This window comes from Cygnus olor, chromosome 4 (genome assembly GCF_009769625.2).
Source record: "Cygnus olor isolate bCygOlo1 chromosome 4, bCygOlo1.pri.v2, whole genome shotgun sequence".
NCBI lineage: Eukaryota > Metazoa > Chordata > Aves > Anseriformes > Anatidae > Cygnus > Cygnus olor.
Window position 1 is genome coordinate 75,979,605 of NC_049172.1, and position 21,627 is coordinate 76,001,231.

Below are 21,627 nucleotides of genomic sequence, written 5' to 3' on the forward strand. Positions count from 1 at the left end.
GGACCCTCAGGGGACACAAGGAGCAAAGACTCTGTCCCAGGTGATTTTATCCAGCCCAAAACCTTGCCAAGCTCTCGGAGCATTTGAAAAAGTCAATCAAGCCCATCAGTTTTAATTAAAGCCGTTTCCCCCGTTGGATGCTGCCTGAGCTGCAGGGGCATCGCCTGGCACAGGGACGGGTCCAAAGGGCCCGATCCTGCCCGATGCAGAGCACTGCCAGCTCCCAGGGGATTAAATGTGTCCTGAGAACAACTTAACTCTCTCAATCAGCTCGGCCCCCGGCCGGGCGATATTAAAACACCCCCGTAAGCCCTGTTGTCTCGGGGATGATTGCAATAAACCCACCAGCACGCCAGATTAGCGGGTCAAACCCGCCGGCGCGCCCTCGGCTCCCATCAGACATGTGAAGACATTAGCACGGTTTGGGCTCTTTGAGACACGCCGGCTAATCCCGGCTCTAAAAACAGCCGGAACAAAGGGCAGCTTCCGTCACGTCGTCCCCTTCTCCCTGCACCATCCCCTTCTCCCTGCGTTGCTCCTCTCCCTGCGTTGTCCTCTCCCTGTTTCTCACCTGCCAGCAGAAACTCTCTACCCGGCTCCCATCCTTCCCATCCCCAGGCAGGGTTAGCAGGGACTGGGATTCCCTATTTCCCTTCTCTACAAAGTCCAGGGCTCCTGATAAGTCTCTTGCTTTGCACCCTTGCAGGGGGCACCCCAGGGAATCCAGCCTTGGCTCATCCCCAGGCCAGCATTTTCCCCGTTTTTCCCCAGTTTTCCTGGCTCCTGCAGAGAGCAGGATGCCATCGCTGCAGCCCCGAGTCCCCGCTCGATGCGAGCTGTAGGCAGAGCAGGGCATTACAAGGGAACTCTGCTGGCAGGAAAGACAGGCAGGTGGATGGACTGCGGGACAGAGGGGGTCTGCAAAGGTCCTGAGCGATTTTAGAGCCAAAGGAGGCATCTGAGCACCCCGCTGCCTTTGGGATGAGCCCAGGTAAGGGGGCTGACAGTGGGTGGGGTGTGTGGGATGCCCCCGGAGCTCCAGGACTTGGTTCCATGGACAAACCCCTTCCACATCCCCCCTATTCCAACGATGATGATCCCAGACACAGACCCTATGGCCTGCAAGGGTTAACCATCCACCCCACAGCAGGGCAGGACTCCCAGCCCCACGGGGGAACCCAGGAACAGCCACAACCACTTTATCCTCTAAACCCAGCCTCGCATAAATAATTTATTTTCGCACTGCAAAAATAACCGGTGCCCGGTATATATTAGATACGCTCCCTGCCAGCTATGATACAACAACATATAATACACGGAACAAAACCTCCCGACGGGGCGGCTCAGCAGCACTCTGCCACAGTCTGTGCAGGGGGGGCCGCGGCCTCCTGGAGGTCCTCTGCCCCCGCCGGGAAGTCCTGCTCCTCCTCGCCGCGGCGGCTCTGCGAGTCGGGGCTCCTCTGCGGGGTGGCCAGGCCCATCTTGGCCAGTTTGGCTTGCTGCTGCTCCAGGCTTTGCTTCCTCCACTTGATCCTCCGGTTCTGGAACCAGACTTTCACCTTAGGAAGAGACGAGACGGAGCTTGGTGCTCGAACCTGGCTTTGCCACGGACCAGCAGCCAAAGGCAGTGCCCCCGGGCCCTACAAGGCTTCCCCAGAGTTCCTGGGCCCTACACGGCCTCCCCCTGAGCCCTATATGGCTCCCCCTGAGTGCCTGGGCCCCTGTACGGCTCCCCCCAAGTGCCTGGGCCCTACATGGCCTCCCCCTGAGCCCTATACAGCGCCCCCCAAGTGCCTGGGCCCTACACGGCTTCCCCCAAGCTCCCGGGCCCTACAAGGCCTTCACCCAAGCCCTATATGGCTCCCCCCAAGTGCCCGGACCCTACACAAGCCCCGGCTGTCCACGACTGCTGTCCCCTGCCACCGTCTGTCCCCGAGGTGACAAAAAGCTGTCCCCCCAGCAGCTGATCCCACCCCGACGAGCCGGAGCCTGCCAGCGGGGGATAAGATCCAAATCCTTAGACTTGACGTAAATTCAACCCCTCCAGCAGGTGGCCGCTTTGTGACTCAGTTTCCCCACCCTTTTAACGGAAATTTTTGGGAACGTCCCCAAAACCCCACCCCCCGTGGATGAAAGCCTGGTGGTTTGGGATCCCCCTGAGCCTGCCGAGGGAAATTTTGGGGGCTGCTGGAGCTCGGTGGTGCCCGGGCCCTTACCTGCTCCTCGGTGAGGTGCAGGGCGGAGGCGAGGAGGCCCCGCTCGGCGCCCACCAGGTACTGCTGCCGCGCAAACTCCTTCTCCAGCCGGGCCAGCTGCTCGCTGGTGAAGATGGTCCGCACCCGCTTGGCCTTGCCGGCCTTGGCCTTGAGGATGGGGAAGCAGCACTTGGAGAGGAGGAAGCCTGGGGGGGGCAAGGAGAGGGGTGGGTTGGGGTGGGGGTAGGATCTCCTCGAGGGTCCCCCCGTGGAGCGAGGGGCTCCCTTTGGGGGCAGAGGGGCTCCCTTGGGAGGCAGAGGGGACCTCCCTGTGGGGAGCCGTCCCCTCTTGGTAGCAGAAGAGGTCTCTCCATATGTCCCCCCCCCCCCCTCCCCATTTTGAGAGGATCTCCTCACACCCTGGTCCCTCCTGAAGACCTGGTGTGTGGTGGGGGGGGGTCCCCTGGAAGAGGTGGAAGGAGCTCCCCCACCCAGAAACGTCCCCAAGGGGGAAGCAGGCAGGGGTCCCCAGGGGGATAAGGACGGAGGTGGCCGTTTGGGGACCCCCCCCACAGCCTCCCCCCCAGCCCCCCGGGGAGGGTCGGACCCTACCTGTGGCTCCCAGGCGAGCTGCCCAGGCTGGGGGGGGTCCGCAGCAGGCGGCGCAGAGCGGCCGGGGAGGGGTTGTGGGACCGGGAGGGGGGTCCCGGAGGGGTCCCCAGGGGGGCAAAAGCGGGGCTGGGGTCGGAGTCGGGGTTGGGGTCGGGGGGGGCGAGGCTCGTCCCAGCAGGGCTGCGATGGTGAAGGCCTGGCCGGGCCGGGAGGGGGGCGACGGGGCCGGGGGCGGCATGGCGGGGGCTGCTGGGGCTGCACAGCCAGGCTTTATAGGGCCGGGGGGGGGGGGGTAGGGGATGGGATGGGATGGGATGGGATGGGATGGGATGGGATGGGATGGGATGGGGTGGGACGGGATGGGTGGGATGCAATGGGATGGGATGGGGCGGGCGGGGACCGCCCCAGGACACCCCCCCCTGCGGCCGCCCCCACCGTGTTTGTGCCCCCCCCCCCCCCTTCTCCGCTTCAGGATGCGGCCCCCCGGGGTTTGGGGGGGGGGGGGACACCCCGAAGCCACCAGAGCTGCCCCCCCCGGGACGCTCGAGGTGTGTGTGGGGGCAGATCTTGGACCCCCCCCCCCGTCATCCTCAGCTGGCTGCACCCCCTGCGTTTGGGGGGGCACAGCCATGCCCGGGCCCTCCAGGTGAAGGGACACGACTGAGGACACCCGGGGATGCGGTGGCAGAGGTGGGCACCCCCCCTTCACCGGGTCCCCCCCCCCCGGCAGGGCCCCGCTGATGGGATTCAGATGGTCATTAGGGCCTGAGATGCTTAAAACCGAGCGGCTTTTCCTAATGAGCTGGGAAAAGTCACACCTCGGGCCCAGCCCGGCGGGGGAGCGGGTCCCGGTCAAAGGACGCCACCGGGTTTATTGGGGAGGAAATGGGGTGCGGGGGGAGCTGGGGGGCCAGGACCCACATCTGTGGGGCATTTTGAGCCGCCCCCCTTGCTCGGTGTTCCCAAGGGGGCCAGGATCCTGCGCTGGGAATAACGGGGGCATCGCTGTGGCACGGAGGAAAAAACATTTTGGGGGCTCTGAGCATCGCGGAGCATCCTTGGATCAGCAGCTGCATGGGCTGGGGACCGTGGGGATGGGATCACGGCTCCGTATGGGGCTGGGGACCATGGGGACGAGATCACGGCTCCCTACGGGGCTGGCTGCTGAAGGCTCCCTGGGTGTTTTATAGCAAAAAACCCCAAAACCCACCGCGAGGCCACCATCCCCGGCTTGCCCCATGGACACCACCCCGCAGCTCCTGCGGCCAGGGGCAAATAAAGGCCCTGGGGAGGGGGGCAGAGATGAAAGGGTGGCAGATTTGGCGTTATTAGTTCTTAATTACGGCCTTGAAAGGGCCGAGATAAAAAGGCAGGAGGCCCCCGCCGCGGCGAGGTGCGTGTTTGGTTAGGAGGTGCTTTCCCTTTTTTTTTAATTCCCTTTTTCCTCTCTCTCCTGGCGGAGCTGTGTGATGGCACTGAGCAAACACCCCCGGCCCCAAAAGTGGGGGTCCCCGCCCCCCCCCCCCCCGGGGGGTTTCTTTGCCTACAGGGCTCAGAGCGTCCGGGGGGGTGGGATGTGGGTGGCACGGGACCAAAATGGGGACACTGGATGGGATGCACCGGGATGGGACCCTGTGGTGCTTTGGGGCGGGCAGGTGGGAAAATCCTGCCCCGGAGAGGAGGGGGGAGGTTTTTAGGGCTTTTTTGGGGGTCACTGCCTCCTTCAGCCGGGTCTGGACCCAGGAATGCGAGCAGGACCCGGGCATTGCACCTGGCTGGCTCCCGCCTGATCCTGAGCCCCAAGGCCCTGCTGTCGGAGGGGGGAAGCTCCTGAGCTAATTAATATCAATTGCTGGTCATTAGCCCAGGCCCGGCTGTCTGGGCACGGTGTGGATTGCCCCGTCTGCCCACCGGGATGGGGCCTCCAACCTCACCCCCCCCCCCCCCAAGCCAGGGGACATCAGGAGTGGCCCTGCTGGGGGCCAGGGACACCCCATTTTTTAGGGGAAATCAGTGTTTTAACCAGTGCAGCTGAAATTCCCATACAAAGCAGAGGAGAGCCGGGGTGCCCGCTGCCATCAGGTGCCCGAGGAGCTCTGCTTGCGGTGACAAGCCAGGATGTTTTAAAAGTCGGAAGGAAAACCTTTATATATATATATATGTATATATATATATATACCCTGCCAGTTTCAAGGGGGTCTCCTCGCCCAGGAGCCCTGGGAGGTTAAGAACCTCAGCAGACGGAGGTGTTCCTGCAAATGAAATCATCCGGAGCTACGAGGCGGACTAAAATTTAAGGGGAAATTAATGGGGGAAACGAATCTTGCTCAGAGCATGGTGTCGGGGTCCTCGGCATCAGGGGCTGGGGGTTTGGTGCAGGGTGGTTAGAGACACCCACAGCGATGTGCCTGCCCGGGTCATTTTTCCATAATCTCCCTCAATTTCTGTTTCAGGGCTTTTGTGGGGTTGGTGGCTCGGGATAAGTTAGTGGGCATCCCAGTTAGTGGATATCCCAGTTACTGAGCATCCCAGTTAGTGAGCTTCCCAGTTAGCGGGCATTCCAGTTAGCAGGGATCCCAGTTGGGGGGCATCCCAGTTACTCAGCTTTCCGGATGGCAAGCATCCCAATTAGCAGGGTCCCCCTGAGTGGGGAGACGTGTTGATGAGCATCCCAGTTAGTGAGCATTCCAGCTAGCAAGCATCCCAGTTAAGAGCCATCCCAGTTAGTGCAGTCCCAGTTAGCACAATCCCAATCAGTAGGATCGCAGTTAGTGAGGATCTTGGTTAGCAGGGATCCCAGTTAGCATCAGTCAGTAAGTGGGGATCCCAGTTACTGGGGATCCCAGTTTGCAGCTTCCTATTTATCGGGATCCCAGTTTGCAGCTTCCTATTTATCAGGATCCCAGTTAGAAAGCATCCCAGTTAGCAGACCCCTTAATTTGCAGGATGCCAATTAGTGGGGTCCCAGTTATTGGTCACCCCAGTTAGTGGGCACCCCAGTTAGTTGCCTCCCAGTTAGTGGGCATCCCAGTTAGTGAGCATCCCAGCTAGAGAGCATATAAATTAGTGGGGTCCCAACCAGTGAATATCCCAGTTAGTGGGGTTCCAGTTAGTGTACATCCTGGTTAGTGAGCATCCCAGTTAGTGGGGATCTTAGTTACTGGGGATCCCAGTTAGTTGGGATCCTGGTTGGTGAGCATCCCAGTTAGTGGGGATCTTAGTTACTGGGGATCCCAGTTAGTTGGGATCCTGGTTGGCGAGCATTCCAGTTAGTGGGGATCTTAGTTACTGGGGATCCCAGTTAGTTGGGATCCTGGTTGGCGAGCATCCCAGTTAGTGGGGATCTTAGTTACTGGGGATCCCAGTTAGTTGGGATCCTGGTTGGTGAGCATCCCAGTTAGTGGGGATCTTAGTTACTGGGGATCCCAGTTAGTTGGGATCCTGGTTGGTGAGCATCCCAGTTAGTGGGGATCTTAGTTACTGGGGATCCCAGTTAGAGGGGATCCTGGTTGGTGAGCATCCCAGTTAGTGGGGATCTTAGTTACTGGGGATCCCAGTTAGAGGGGATCCTGGTTGGCGAGCATCCCAGTTAGTGGGGATCTTAGTTACTGGGGATCCCAGTTAGTTGGGATCCTGGTTGGCGAGCATCCCAGTTAGTGGGGATCTTAGTTACTGGGGATCCCAGTTAGTTGGGATCCTGGTTGGCGAGCATCCCAGTTAGTGGGGATCTTAGTTACTGGGGATCCCAATTAGAGGGGATCCTGGTTGGTGAGCATCCCAGTTAGTGGGGATCTTAGTTACTGGGGATCCCAATTAGAGGGGGTCCTGGTTGGTGAGCATCCCAGTTAGTGGGGATCTTAGTTACTGGGGATCCCAGTTAGTTGGGATCCTGGTTGGTGAGCGTCCCAGTTAGTGGGGATCTTAGTTACTGGGGATCCCAATTAGAGGGGATCCTGGTTGGTGAGCATCCCAGTTAGTGGGGATCTTAGTTACTGGGGATCCCAGTTAGTTGGGATCCTGGTTGGTGAGCGTCCCAGTTAGTGGGGATCTTAGTTACTGGGGATCCCAATTAGAGGGGATCCTGGTTGGTGAGCATCCCAGTTAGTGGGGATCTTAGTTACTGGGGATCCCAGTTAGAGGGGATCCTGGTTGGTGAGCATCCCAGTTAGCGGGGTCCCAGTTAGTAAGGGTGCCAGTTCGCAGGGTCCCAGTTCGCAGGAGGACCCCAGGAGCGGGGTCCCGCTGGGTGCCAGCGGCCGGGTCCCGGCGGGCCGGGGCCGTTCCCCCGCTGTCCGCCAGAGGCCACTGCGCCACCGCGCTGCGACACCGGGCTGCGACACGGGGCGACACGGGGGGGACACTGCGGTGGCACCCAGCGGGGCTGGGACACCCTGGGGTGGGACATCCCGGGAGGGGACATCCCGGGAAGGGACGGCGGGGTGGGACACTGCAGGGATGGGGCATCCTGGGGTGGGACGCGCCAAGATGGGACATGCCAGAATGGGACACAGTGGGATGGGACGCACCAGGGTGGGATGCAATGGGATGGGGCGCAATGGGATGGGGCACAATGGGATGGGACACACCAGGATGGGACACACCAGGATAGGACACAATGGGATGGGGCACAATGGGATGGGACACACCAGGATGGGACACACCGGGATAGGACACAATGGGATGGGGCACAATGGGATGGGGCACAATGGGATGGGACACACCAGGATGGGACACACCAGGATGGGACACAGTGACATGGGACATGTTAGGATGGGACATGCCAGAATGGGACACACCAGGATGGGATAAACCTGGATGGGACACACCAGGACAGGATGCAATGGGATGGGACACAATGGGATGAGACACAATGGGATGGGACACACCAGGGTGGCACACACCAGGATAGGACACAGTGGCATGGGACATGTTAGGATGGGACATGTCAGGATGGGACACACCAGGATAGGACGCAGTGGGATGAGACACAATGGGATGGGACACAATGGGATGGGACACACCAGGATGGGACACAATGGGATGGGACACAATGGGATGGGACACCCTACCCTACTGATGGGACACCCCCAGGCCATGCATTTTCTCCCAAGACACTGCATGGCTAGAGGGGGTCCCAGTGGCGGGTGACACCCAGCCTCCTCTCCATGCACGGGTGCCACCATCAGCCCCGCGCCCCCCCGGCTGAGCCCCAGGTGGCACCAGGAGGGTGAGGACCACCTCCGGGAGGAAGCTGGGTGCGGTCCCACCACACACCACAGCAACCCAAGGGTGACCCAAGGAGGGTGGCTGTGGCACCCAGGGGTGCTGTCCCCCAGCGCGGCTGCTTTAGGGGCACAGATGGGGACTCTGACCCCAGCCTGGGGCTGGAACCTGCCCCAGAGCCCATCCCAAGCTGTGTGGCTTCCAAAGCTGCACAAACCTCGTGGGGACGGTGACCACAGCACCCCACGCGTTGGCAGCCCCCACGGTGGCCAAATTCAGCCCATCACTAGCCGGGACAGCATCGGGGCTGCAGCCAGCTCCAAAAAACCCCCCAACCAGCCCTAAAAAGGGGCACATCTTTGCTGCCTATGGGGTGGCATCAATTCGGGACCACGGGCTGGTGGAGGGGCGCCTTCCTCCACCTGTGGGCTATGGGGTAATGGGGCAAAAAGTGGCGCGAGACACCCGGGATCCCGTTATTTATTCCTTGCTGGGCACGGTGCGGGGCCTCTGCGCCTTGGGGTCCCCCCGTGCTGCACCCCAAAAGAAGAAGGGCCGGTTCCCACCCCATCCATCTGCCCGGAAAGTCAAAAACTGTGTCATTGCCGGCCCCGGAGGCGCAAGTAGAATTGATGGCGGGGGATTGCCGCCGTGCTTTGTCAACACAAGGGCGACCGAGAGCCCCGGCCCCGCGGCCCCCCGCTAATCCCCGCTGCGCTCGCAGCTCGCCGCGGCGGGGGCAGCGCCGGCGGCGCGTCCCCGGGGACGGGCGGCAGCGCGGTGGGTAAGCCGGCGGGCGAAGGGCGGCATCGCTAACGGCGGATTGAGGCGGTTTCGAGGCGATTGCCCTTCGCTCACCCTAATCCTCGGCCGTGAATGGGGTTTTCAGCTCGGGACGTCGTTCCGGCATTATGAGCTATTGATTGGCTTGTAGGAAGGGGAACGATGGCAAGAGATTTCTGCTCTCACTCCGCGTCGCCGCTTCCCCCCCCGGGAGCAGCTGTAATGGTTCGGGGTCCTTCGGGAGATTTTGGGACCGCTGAAGGATTTTGGGGTCGGCCCCGCGGTTTTTGGGTCTCGCCTGCTGGGGTGCGGCGGAGGACCCCCACTGTGCCGTGCCTCACCCCGGCGGGGACAAGGACGCGGAGGCAGCAGCGTCTCCGGAAAGGTCAACCCGAGCCGTGCCACGCTGCAAAACCGGAATAATAAAACAGAATTATTTCTCCTATTTCCCTTCCCCAGATTAACGATAAACCGTCCATCCCCTCCCGGCCCCGATAACGCCTCGAATTTCCCTCGCAGGCCTGGAAATGCCATTTCCAGGCGGCGCGGGGCCCGCCGGGTCCCCTCCCTGCCAGCCTTTGATAGTTTTTTTCTCTCTTTCTTTTTTTTTTTTTTTTTTTTCTCGGCCTTTTTTTTTTTTTTTTTTTGAATTTTTTCCCCTTTCGGTTCGAAACTGGAAATGCCCCTGGAGCTACAAACAATGCACAATAAAGCAAAATAATATTTTAGTCAAAATAGGCAGACGGCGCTCGCAGCCAACTTTCAAATTAGCATTTTGAGGGCAAATATGCAGACAATTTGAGATAATGAGGCCTGATTATTCAATCCAATGAATGTTAAATAGGGAGCGAGGGCGCCCGCGCCTTATCTCCCCCGCTTTCGATTTATTTTATTTTATTTTATTTTTAATCGTTCCGCATTTGAACTCTTTATTTGTCTTAGCTCCAGCCCCCCCACCCCTACCCCGGGGGGCAGCCGGCTTTTTGCAGCCGGGTTTTGCAAGCGGGGACTCGCCGGCGCAGCCCTATAGCGGGGGGCACTTCGCAGCCTTCCCAAAATTCGTCCCTGTGGGGGTCTGCAGAGTGCCCTGGCCATCTGTCCCCGAAATTTGGGGCGGTTTGGGTGCGATTTCCAGGGCAGCAGGGCTATGGGAGGGATGTGCAGCCGTGGGCAGGGGATTTGGGGTGCTCCCCATCTCTGGACGGAGATTTGGGGTCCTCCCCGGCACATCCCTTGCCCCCATTAATCCCAGGATGGATTAATTAATTTAATTAACCTAAATGCAATTTCTTTGCCCCCCTCAGAGGGGACACCCCCCTGGTGACCCCGGTGTCCCCGTGGGGCGAGCAGCACCCGTCACCCTGCTTTTCCCAGCAGCTTTCCCAGCCCAGGGGATGGAATAATAATAAAAAACACTGATTCAGGGGTAATTAAAAACCTCTTTATGCCCAAAATATGAAGCTGGCAGGATTTTATTATTATTATTATTTAAAGATGAATAAACGAGAGCTGCAAACCGGGCAGGGCAAGGGTTTGGGGGGGCACAAGCACAATTACGGGGCAATGACAGCGGAGGGGGTGTAGCGAGGGGGAAGATAATCAGCGGGGGAAAAAAAGAGGGGAAAAACAATCAAAGGAAGGAAAAATAAAAGGCAGATGCTGCGCAGGGATAAGAGGCGGCGGCGGAGCGGGGCCGGGCACCGGCACCGGAGGTATAATTGGATTTCGGTTCGTCTCGGCGGCGATAAGAAATTCGCTGGAAAAAAAAAATCGTTTTTTTTTGTTGTTGTTGTCCCCGTCGCAGGCGCATTTTAGTGGGAAATTTGCATGGGGCCAGGGCAGAGAGAAAAATAAGCGCAAGGGGGGGGGGGAGGGGGGGGTCGGCCCCGTGCCCCACCGCTGGCCGAGCGGAACGGCGATGGGGCCGATAGAGCAGGGCCCCGGCCCCGTCCCGCTGACCCGTGCCACCGCCGCCAGCCTTATCTCGGTGGCATCGGGGCCCTGGCCCCGGGGGGCTGCGATCGCCCCGCGATAGCGCCCCGAACACCCCGACCAGCACGGTGCAACAGCCCCGGCACGGTTTCTCGGCGTGACCTTGCTTGAGGGGCCGGGGAGAGGCGGATTTTTGCCGTGCGGTGAGGTTATTAGGCTCGCCGGGGAGGTTTTTAATTGCTTATTAGGAGCGGGGCCGGGTGCGCTCTCCCGTTTGCTGCGTGGGAAATGGCTCCGGGTGTTTAGAGGAAGGGGGAAGTGGTGCAGGGCCCGGTGGCACCCCGGCTGCGGAACAGCCCCGCGGGGCCACCGGGTGCTGCTGCCACCGGGGCTGTGTCCAAGGGCACGGCGCTGTGCAAGGCACTGCGGAGGCTTTGCACCGCTCGGTCTGCTGGGTGGAGGGTCGCGGGGTGCTCCTGCTGCAAACGGTGCACGCTCGCACAAGCACGTGCACGCACAGACAAACAGGTGCATGCTCACACAAGCAAGTGCATGCACAAGCATTAATGGGCATGCCTGTGCATGCACACACTTGTACATGCATGCACACACATGGACGTGTATGCACACACAAGCAGGTGCATGCTCACACATGCCTGTGCATGCACTAATATGCATGTGCACACACAGACAAGCAGATGCATGCTCACACAGGCAAGCGTATCAATACACTTGCCTATTCATGCCCATGCATGCACACACATGCATGTGCACGCACACACAAGCAAGTGCATGCTCACACAAGAAAGTACATGCTCGCACATGCCCGTGCATGCACAAATGTGCATGTGCATACACACAAGGAGATGCATGCTCACACAAGAAAGTGCATGAACACACATGCCTATTCATGCCAACACATGCACACAGGCATGTGCACGCACACACAAGCAGGTGCATGCTCACACATGGCTGTGCATGCACACCCGTTCCTGTGCAAGCCCACACGTGCACACAGAAGCAGGTACATGCTTACACATGCCCGTGCATGCACACACAAGCACACATGCCTGTGCATTCACACACACACGCATACAAATGCGCACACACATCCATGCATGCACGCATATGCGCACATGTGCATGCACACACATGCTGTACGTTCACACACATACCCGTGCGTGCCCACACATGCACACATGTCTATGCATGCACACACGTGCACATACATGTGCATGCATACACATGCACACCCATGCCCATGCATGCACGCACAAGGAGGTGCATGCTCACACATGCCCACATATGCACACCCATGGCCGTGCATGCACAGACGTGCACACACAAGCAGGTGCGTGCTCACACAAGGAGGTGCATGCTCACACATGCCCACCTATGCCCGTGCACGCACACACGTGCACACCCACGCACACGGTGCAGCAGGCACGAGCACGGGGAACGCTGCCAGCAGCAGCCCCGGGGTGCGCAGAGGGGCGCCGCAGGACGTGGGGACACACGGCAGGCCCCCGCCCTGTCGCGACAGACAGCCGACAGCCGACACCCGCCCTTGCAGCGCCCCCGTCCCCCTGCTCCCAGCCCCTGGGCCCCGCCCCTTGCAGCCCCCTCCCACCCGAGGAGGGGCGTGGCCACCGAGAGGGGGCGGGGCTTCTGCAACCGGCGTGGGGCTGCAGGGGCGTGGCTTTGTGCGCGGGGGAGGGGCTTTAGGGGGCGGGGCCGCGCGTTGGGGCGGGGCTTTGGGGCGAGACTGGAGCGTGGCTTGGGGGCGGGTGGGCGTGGCTTTGGCGAGGTGGGCGTGGCTTTGGGCAAGAATGGGCGTGGTTTGTGGGTGAATGGGCGTGGTTTTGGCGATGTGGGTGTGGCCTATGGGTGTACGGGCGTGGCTTAGGGGTGTGTGGGCGTGGCCTGGGGGTGAGCGGGCGTGGTTTGGGTGTATGGGTGGGGTAGGGGGCGTGGTTTGGGTGTTGTGGGCGTGGCTTTGGACAAGAACGGGCGTGGTTTGGGGGTGAACGGACGTGGGTTCGGCGATGTGGGCGCGGCTTACGGACAAGGGGGCGTGGCTTGGATATATGGGTGGGGCCGCGGGCGTGGCTTTGATGATGTGGGCGTGGCTTCGGGCATGAACGGGCGTGGTTTGGGGGTGAACGGACGTGGGTTTGGCGATGTGGGCGTGGCCTAGGGCGGGCGGGCGTGGCTTATTGGCACGGGCGTGGCTCGGGGGCGGGGCTTAGGGCGGCTCCCGCTGCGGCCCGGCTGCGGCAGCGGCAGCGGGGGCTCGGGGCCCGGCCCGGCCGAGCCCGGTTGCGTTGTACCGAGCCCGGCCGCGCCGCTCCGTGCCCGGCCGAGCCGAGCCGAGCCGAGCCGAGCCGTGCCGGCCATGGCGCTGCTGTGGGCCGCCCCTCTGCCCGCCGAGCCGGCTCCGTGCTGGCTGCCCACCCACGTCCAGGTGACGGCGGTGCGGGCCCGCGGGCTGCGCTGCAAGGGCGGCGGCGGCGGCGGCCCCGGGGGCAGCGCCCCGGCAGCAGCGGGTCCCGGCGACGTGTACGCCGTGCTGGAGCTGGGCCGGCAGCGGCACCGCACGGCCGTGGCGGAGCGGAGCGGCGGCAGCGCCGAGTGGCAGGACGGCTGCGCCCTGGAGCTGCCCCCCGGGCCCGGCTCCCCGCCCGTCCTCACCGTCACCGTGCTGCAGCGGGCGCTGCTCGGGGCCGACCGCTTCCTGGGGCGCTGCAGCCTGGCCCTGCCCTGCCCGGCCCCCCCGGCCGAGCCGCGGAGCTGGGGTGAGTGGGGGAGGGGACGGGGGGTGGGGGAGGGGGGGGCATCCCGGGGTGGGGGGGGTTGGGGTGTCGTAGGGTCTGTGTGTGGTCCCCCCCAGGGGGTTGTGTGGGGGGCGGTGTTGTAGGGTCCCTGGGAGCATCCTGTGTGGGGGCGGGGGGGCTGTGGGTCCCAAAATGGGGGTGGGAGGTGGGGGGGGGGGGGGGGGGGGTGAGGGCTGCGTGGGTCCCAAAAAGGGGGTGGGAGGTAAGGAGGGGTCACCAGGTCCGTGTGGACCCCAAAATGGGGGTGGGAGGTAAGGAGGGGTCACCGGGTCCGTGTGGATCCCAAAACGGGGGTGGGAGGTAAGGAGGGGTCACCAGGTCCGTGTGGACCCCAAAATGGGGGTGGGAGGTAAGGAGGGGTCACCGGGTCCATGTGGGCCCCAACAGGGGAGCCAGAGGCAATGGGGTGTCATGGGGTCTTGTGCGCGCCCCAAAAAGTGGTTTGCGGGTAACAACAGTTTGCAGGGTCCCTGGGTGCCCCCAAAAGGCGACTGCAGGTAACGAGGTGTCACCAGGTCCATGCGTGCCCCAAAAACAGGATCGAAAGCAACAGCATGTCACAGGGTCAACATGTGCCCCCAAAACGGGATTGCAGGCAATGAGGTATCGCAGGGTCCGTGCATGGCCCCAGAAAGGTGTCACAGGGAGTAGGGTGTTGTGGGGTTTGTGCATGCCCCAAAAAGGGGATTGCAGGAGACGGGGTGTCACAGGGTCCATCTGAGCCCCCAAAGGGCATCACAGGGCATAGGGTGCTATGGGATCCCTGTGTACCCCAAAGGGGATTGAAGGCAATGAGGTGTTGCGGGGTCCGTGGGAGCACCAAGAAAGGTGTCACAGGGGGCAAGGAGTCACAGGGCTCCCCATCACCCCAAACGTAGTCACGGGGCTGGAAATACCCCAGCATCCCTCCTCCTCCGGGAACTGGGTTGCCACAAGGCCCCCCCAGGAGACTGTGGCATGGATCCATGCGGGGTCTGGTGGCTTTGCAGCCCCCGGGGACGTCTCGCTGCCATGTCCCAGTTTGTCCCAGTCTTGTTCCCCATCCCGGGGTCCTGCTCCCAGCCCCATGAGGCGCTGCCTCCAGCAGGGATCCCCCTGCGGGCGGAGGACTTGCCGTCCTTCCTCCTCCTCCCAGAAGGGTTTAAAAACAGCCTGACGCTTCCCAGCGTTCTGCCAGGCAGCAGAGAGGCAGGAATGCGGATGAAATTCCTTCAGGGAAGAACTTTCTGAGCCTGGCTCCACGCACACCCAGCTCCTCCGTGCCCCAGACCCGAGGAATTCGGCTGGCCCACGAATCCCTCGCCCCCCTACCCGGGCACGGCCTTGCTGACGGGAGTGCAACGAGCGTGCAAAGGGGTCACGAGCGCTTTCCTGTGGCTCATTTGTGTCTGCAAGCCACTCCTGCTAGCCCTAAACTGGGAGAAAAAGGGACAAACCCCGAAGCTGCTGTCTGAGTGCTCCCCCCCCCGGCGTTTATTTCGCTTTTATTAGCGGGCGGCGCCGGGGAGAAGCCGGGCCTGGCTCCCTCAGCTCGGCCCTAATTCAAACCAGCGTCACGGCCCTGTGAAGAGAGGGGCCTGTGGTGATCCCAGGAGGGTTTAAGGGGCCTGTGGTGATCCCAGGAAGGTTTAACGGGCTCGTGGCAAAGGTCTGGGCATCAGGGATCGCTGCTCTGTGGGGCAAGGTCCGCCCCAGCTGGGCCATGCGTGCCCGCGGCCCCAGTGGGATTTGGGGTGTGAGGCCTTGGGGTGCGAGGCCCTGGGGCTCAGGGCTGGGGGTGCCCTGTTTTTTGTTTTTTGCTGTTTGTCTCCCTCCCTTCCTGTAGCTCTGCTTGCATAAGGAGAACCGACTTCCCCTCGCTGGAGCTCTCGAGGCTTTTTATCTTCACCCGGGGCCTCCGGGATGGGAGCAAGCATAGAAAACATGGGGGGGCATCTCCGGCTGCACCCTGAGCATCTACATTCACGTTAACCCCCAAAGCGGAGCTTGCAAGTCAAAACCATTTGTTTTTTGGCAAATATTACAAAAAAAATCTCCTCGCTGTCCGCCTCGCAGCGTTGCACGCCGCCGGGGCTGCGCGTTTTTCACAGGGGGAACCAATTTCTGGCACCTCACCCGGCCCCGTCACCAACAGCTTTGTTTAGGAGGAAGTTTTCAGCTTTAAAAAAAAAAAAGAATAAATGGCAAAATAAGCCCAGACTCCCCACCTCCAGGCACGGGCTGTGCCATGCAGATAACCCTGGTGGGGACAAGGTGGGGCAGTGGCAGGGAGGGAGCTGGTGTTACCGTGCTGGTGAATGCCGTGGGGCTGAGCCCTGCTCCTGCCCCTCATCCCCCGCACATTTCCCTTTTTCTGCAGCGTTCGGGGCACGGGGAACTCCCTCGGTGCCCTTTTGGTTTTAGGTCCCCATCTGCAGCCCTTGCTCCGAGGCATGAAACTGCTGCGGGCTTGAAAAGGGCCCAAAAAAGAGGAGAAAAAAAAACCCACAAAAAACAACAACAAACCAAAACAGGCCTTGCTTGTCAGCATGTTGACCTTGCTCTCGTTTTACTGCTGAGTTTTGCTGGGCGGAAACTTTCCCGGTGGTGATTTTTCTCCTTGTTTTCAGCCCGATGGAAAAAGTGCCGTCAAACTTGGACCCGTGGCTCGGAGCGGGGCCGTGGGCCGGCGTCCGGTGGCATTTATGAGCTGCCTCGTTCAGCTCTGAACGTCTCTGTTTTGTCTGGGGGAAAATCCGCTCCTGGAGCCGCCCAGGAGCAGCCCGAGGGCTCCCGTGGCCTTTTTGGGTATCCCAGCGCTTAAACCAGGCTCTACGGCTCAGGGCTGGCGACAGCCGCGGTGCAGAGCATCGTTCCTCACTTCTGACTTGTGGTTTTATTTTTAACCCCTGGCTTTAACCCTGTTGGTCAAAGGGCTCTGCCCGGAGCTTTTTCTGCGTTGATTGTGGTGGCGGCTTCTTGTGTTGGTGGGAAGGATGGAGCCCTGCTCGTGTGGAAACACGTGGGTGCTGGAGCTGGGGCATCAAAGAGCAAAATTCTGGGTTTTACAGCACCAGGTCCCGTTGGCATCCTTTCTCCATCCCTGCCCGGAGCCCTGGTGCAAAGTCACCCGTGGAAATGTCCCTCGTGGAAGCAGCCTGAGGCCAGGGGCACAAATCCTTCCTGCGATGCCTTTCCTCTGGGTGCCGACCCTTCCTAGCTAAAGCCCTTGGGGCACCCTGGGGGACACTGCCCTGAGCTCGGTGTGGCCCCGGGGTGCTGGGGAAGACCCCCAGGAGGTCCCATCACCCCTGCCCATGGTCATGACAGGGACCTCGGAGGGGTGAGGAGCATCCTTGGGGTGAAGGGATGGTCCCCAAATCCCTGCCGGGGCTCCCTGGCTGTCTTTTGGTCCTTCCGCAGCTGTTGGTCGTGCCCTTGGAGCGGGTCTGGGAGGTGAAAAATGTTAAAGCGGGTTCTTGGGGGTGGCTGAGGCCGACGGCGAGGGCCTCGGACGCTGTGGGCTGTGACGAAATCCTCGTTTTGGGGCTGGAAAGGCAGCCCCGAGGGGTCATTGCATCCCCTCGGCGGGGCCGAGCCAGGAAATGCTGTGCTGTGTCGAAACCCCGCGGGCAGAGGCAGGGGCAGGAGAGGCCGGTCCTGCCGAAACGCAGGTCGGGGGGTGCTCTGCCTGCTGCCCGTGTCTGTGAGGATCGGCTTCCTTGGCCAGGGCTTTGCAGCTCGGGGCTTGGCGGGGGCACAGGGTTTGGGTGTTCTCCCAGCCTCTGTGCTCCTCCGGGCTGCTCTGAGCCTCGTGCCTCTAGGCGCTTGGTTCTCTGTGCGAGCCCTGCTTGTTGGAGAAGGCTTCACAGGAAAAACGTGCTGCTCCTGCCCACCCCTGCCTTCATTTTCACCTCCTGCTCAGTGCCCCAGCATCTGCAGGTGCGCCGGGGGAGCCCACCCAGCAGCTCCTCGCTTTGGGATCCCGCGGAGATGGCTCAGGGCTCGCTTCTTCCTCTTCTTGGTGCTTTTGGGGCCAGCAGAGCGGTCCTAATCCCCCCTGCCTGGCGGGTCGGGGCATCCACGGGCACGGAGGATGCAAACCTTGGAAGCCCCGGAGCGTAAGCAGATGAATACGGCTGCGGAGCCCGGTCGCTGTCTCCAGCTATTACTCTCTCCTCTCCGTTCATAAAAGTTTCATGCTCCTTTTTACAGCTCCTTCCATCTTCCCTCCCCTCGTCTTCCTCCCTGCCCGTCCTGTGCCGGGCTGGAGAAATTCTCCAGGCTTTTCAGCACAAATTGACGCGCAGTGGAGTTGCGCGTGGCTGCTCCCGTGCTGCTGCTGCCGATAGCTCCTGCCCATCCCTGCTCTCTGTCCTGCTCCCTCCTCCAGCTCCCGAACGTGGCAGGCGCGGATTTGGGGCCACCCCTAGGCCCCCAAAACCAAGGCGAGGTGGTGAGGGATGCTCAGGACCTTGCTGGGACAGACCTCGTGCCCTCAGCGCCGAGGATACGTGCCGGGCTGGTCTTGTCGGAGCTGGACCCACGGGATGAGCAGGGCAGGGTCGCCTCGGTAGCACGCCCCATTACCTGACGAGCGGTTCGTTGGGGCTTGTTTCCGAGCTCTCGGAGGAACAACGCCTGGAGAGATGGACTTCCCCTTCCTTCCCCGTCCGCGGGGGGGGGGGGGATCAGCCTGGGTTTGTTTTCCGTCTGTGCTCCGGGCGGCTCGCGGGGATCGCCTTGCGAACCAGGCCGTCCAAAACCACCACGAAACAAACCTACCCGGCAGAAAAGTTTCCCCGCGCCGGCGGGGGAAGCTGCATCGAAAACGCAGACCCCAGATGGGGAGCCCAAACTCCCCGGGGCCGGCTGGGCCGTTTGCCACCCTCTGCTTCCCCTCTGGGCTCGGTGAGCTTCCTCCCCGCGGTCCCTCAGGAGAAGGAGCCGTGCCCCGTCTGCAGAGGTTTGGGGTTTTCCCCTGGGTCTCCTCTTCTGCGCTCTCCTGCTCCCCCCCCTCCGGGGCCCTGGGCTGCCCCCAGCCCTGTCTCTGTCGCTAATTAAAGACGTGGGGCTCCTCTGGCAGCGGGGCTGACCTTGGTGCAGGGATGATTCAGCAGTAAATGACGGGCTGGTGCGGCCGGGGACGAGGCTCTGGCTCCGTGCTGGGCTGTCTGGCTCCGTCCTGCAGCTCAGGCCGCCCCGTCCACACCGAATGAGCTTTGGGGAGGAGGCTGGCTGCCGGAGAGCTGCAGGAACCCCCTTGTCCGTGCGTCCTTCCCTGCCTGCATCCCCGAACGTGAGGGTCCCCGAGTGACCTGGCCGCCCAAGGAGGCTCTCAGGAACCCTGCCGCTGGCGAAGCGCTGGGACCGGTCCGGCAGTGAGACTGGGACACCACCGCCGAAGGTGCCCCCGGGGCGCGTGGGAGGGCTCTCGGGATCAGACCTCTGCAGGAATTTGGGACGCCCGCCCGCCGAGCTGCCGGTGCGTGATGTGATGCTGAAGGAGTCGTGGGGGGCCGTGGAAGGGGCGAGGGACGGGAAGCCTGGGCTCGGTCTCCCCCTGGGGTGTCCCCTCTGCACGGTTATTTCCGTTAAGGCTTGGCTCCGTGCCCCCCGAGCCATCTCGGCAGCTGGGGGACAGCCCGAGGCAGCCAGGTGTCTCTCAAACCCAAGCGCATTTTCTCCCTGATGGATTTGGGAGCACCCGGGCGCCTTCGCCCTCGGGTTTGGATGCCCAACGCGGCGTTTTCAGGAGCGCCGCCTTCGCGGGGCGCTCCCCGTGCCGCCTGTAAGCGGTCACCCGTGGCCTGACGGAGGGCTGGGAGCTTCCCCAGCCGCGTGGGGACAGCAGGCTTCGTGTGACATTTGTCTGCTGGCTGCGAGGAGGGAAATGCCGGTCCGTGCCCTGCCGGCTCCCAGCCTCCCTCATCCAGGTCACTCGCGCGCAGGAGCGGGGAGGGCACGGGCCAGGCGCTGACCCCGAGCGCGGCTTCCTCGGTGTGGCCCCCTGCCCTCCTTCACCACCGGCTCCTCCGCTCCCTTTCCACGCCAGGAGGTTTGTTTTTTTATTTTCTATTTTTCCTCTTCGCTCAGCACTTTCCGACCCAGGCCGCTGCTGGAGGGAGGATGGGGGCAGCGCGCTGCTCTCCGCGCCTCCCGATCGATCCCAGCGGCAGCGGCGGCAGAAAATAGCTGCTGGGCTCTCCTCCCCGATCTGCCTTTTGCCTCTCGCCGCTCTCCTTGGAGGAGGCGAGCGGGAGGAGAGAGGAGCCTCGGCACGGGGAAGGCGTCCGGATGTGCCGCAGAAGGGCGCTGACCTAGACGAGCGCGCATCGGTGCCGACGCGCGGTGATCCCGAAGCAGGAGGAGGGAACGTTTTGCATCCGGAGAGCTCGACGGGGCCCCAGCTGCTTCCCCTTTACCGGGGCGCCTGCAGGGAGCCAGTTCTCCGGTCGTGGTTTCCTCTGGCGGGCGGCTCGCTGCGCCCTTCCCCTGCGCCACCCAACGCGGTGCCCGAGGGGGCAAACGCGCTCCGCGTCTTTGGGGGGCTCGTGCCCAGCCGCAGGGCGCGAGGGAAGGAGCAGGATGGGGTGCTGAGCGCGCCTCTCCAGCTTTCCTGCAGCCCCCTTCAGGTACGGGCAGGCCTCTGGGAGGATTAAAAAAAAAAAAACACAAAAAAACAGACGACAAAACCCCCCAAACAGCCCCGACGTGGAAAGGCTCAGCGTGTGCCAGCCGCTGGGAGCCCTGCCCAAAAACGCCGCTTCGCCCTCGCCGAGGTGTGTTTCCGACCGGCTGCCGGTTGGCTCTCGGGAGCCCAAAATAGCTCCGTGGTCCTGTGCCAGTGTAAGCAGAGGTTTTCCTTGAGCTGGTATTTTTCTGAGGCAGGTTTAAGGCTTGTTCTTTTAAAGGCGTCGCCGGCGAGCAACCAAATGAGGTTTAATGACTGCGGCGTTAGAAGGGACGGACGGGGGATGCGGTGCAGGGCTTTACGGGCTGTTTCATCTCCTCATCCTCGCCTTTCCTCGCGTTCACCCACCCAGATTTTCTCTCTCGCTCTTGATTTTTTTTTTTTTTTTTCCACGGGGTGAGGCAAGGTATAAAAATGCCTCTCGGGATCTTTCCCGTCCCATGAGTCAGCCGCACGTCGCTCGTCCCCCGCTCCGAACCTCTCCCAGGTCCGGCTGCGGGCTCGGTGCGTCTTCCTGCAGCCCCGGGTGTTCTCAAGCCTCAGGGTTTGGTGCTGAGTACTTTAAATTTGGCATCTTGTGGGGGTGGAGAGGATGAGCTTTGGGACAGGGCTTTGGGCTCGGGGAGGATTTCACCCCGTGAAGTGCTGCTGCTCCTGCTTCTCGCTGGCTCCTGATTTGGGAACTCAGGAACCGCTCGGGGACGTGGTTCGAATTTCCTCCTCGCCCCGGTGATTTCAGCAGGGTCACGCCCGTCCCCCGTCGCTTCACATTTTCCTGCCCTCTCTTTTCCTTTCCAGTCAACGCTAAGGATGGGAAACTCGGCGGGGATTTTCAGCTGCTGGGAAGTCACTGGGACGGGGTTAACGCACCTCTTAGAGATTTCTTCCAGCTCCTGGAGGACCCTGCAAATCCCCGGGCTGGGTTTTGGGGCCAGCAAAGCCACGGCCGTCTCTCCTTCCTCTGCCTCGGGGGTTTGGGAGGAAATCTTTGCGGGGACAAACCCGGGACCGACCGGGTCTCGTTGCCTTCCCGCAGCCGTGTGATAAGTGGCGGAGGCGTTACCGGGTCCCTGTCCCGTGGCACAGCCCTATCGTGCCCTCGGGGCACCCGGGGGTTGCCCTGGGTGCGGAGATCAGCCCGTCCTGCCCCGGCAGCGCTGCGGGAGGAGGCGGGGAAGGATGCTGGGCTGGTGGGTGCGGGACGGCAGTTTTAGGAAGAACTGCTTCCCCCGTGTCCCGTGCTGCCCCATCTCCGTGCGCAGAGCTGCCGACCAAAGTCTGCGTTTAGGGCCGTGAGATAGGTACAAGCCTTTTGCCTCCGCTTTGGGCTTCTGGCTGCTTCGTTTCTGGTGACGTTTCTGCAGAACTGGGGTAT

General features: G+C 61.9%; 2 protein-coding genes across 5 annotated transcripts in view; one reads left to right on the forward strand and one right to left on the reverse strand.

The window, feature by feature from the left end:
- Positions 1 to 1,128: 1,128 nt before the first annotated feature.
- On the reverse strand, positions 1,129 to 3,045 carry LOC121069897 (homeobox protein not2-like). The gene is given in 4 exon segments (XM_040556417.1): positions 1,129 to 1,473; positions 1,476 to 1,559; positions 2,217 to 2,401; positions 2,808 to 3,045. Coding segments are annotated over 4 exon segments (774 nt in total). The 3' UTR covers positions 1,129 to 1,206.
- A 10,080-nt stretch (positions 3,046 to 13,125) lies between these two features.
- Positions 13,126 to 21,627, forward strand: part of RAB11FIP5 (RAB11 family interacting protein 5) — a 32,097-nt gene continuing 23,595 nt past the window's right edge. Inside the window, exons 1-2 of one of the 4 annotated variants that reach the window (XM_040555313.1) lie at positions 13,126 to 13,502; positions 14,795 to 14,830. In XM_040555313.1, the coding sequence (XP_040411247.1) occupies positions 13,141 to 13,502; positions 14,795 to 14,830 (398 nt within the window). In that variant the 5' untranslated portion in view covers positions 13,126 to 13,140. Of the gene's footprint in view, positions 13,503 to 14,794; positions 14,831 to 18,443; positions 18,966 to 21,627 lie in introns of those variants that run through there. The other 3 variants (XM_040555310.1, XM_040555311.1, XM_040555312.1) reach the window with 3 other exon arrangements.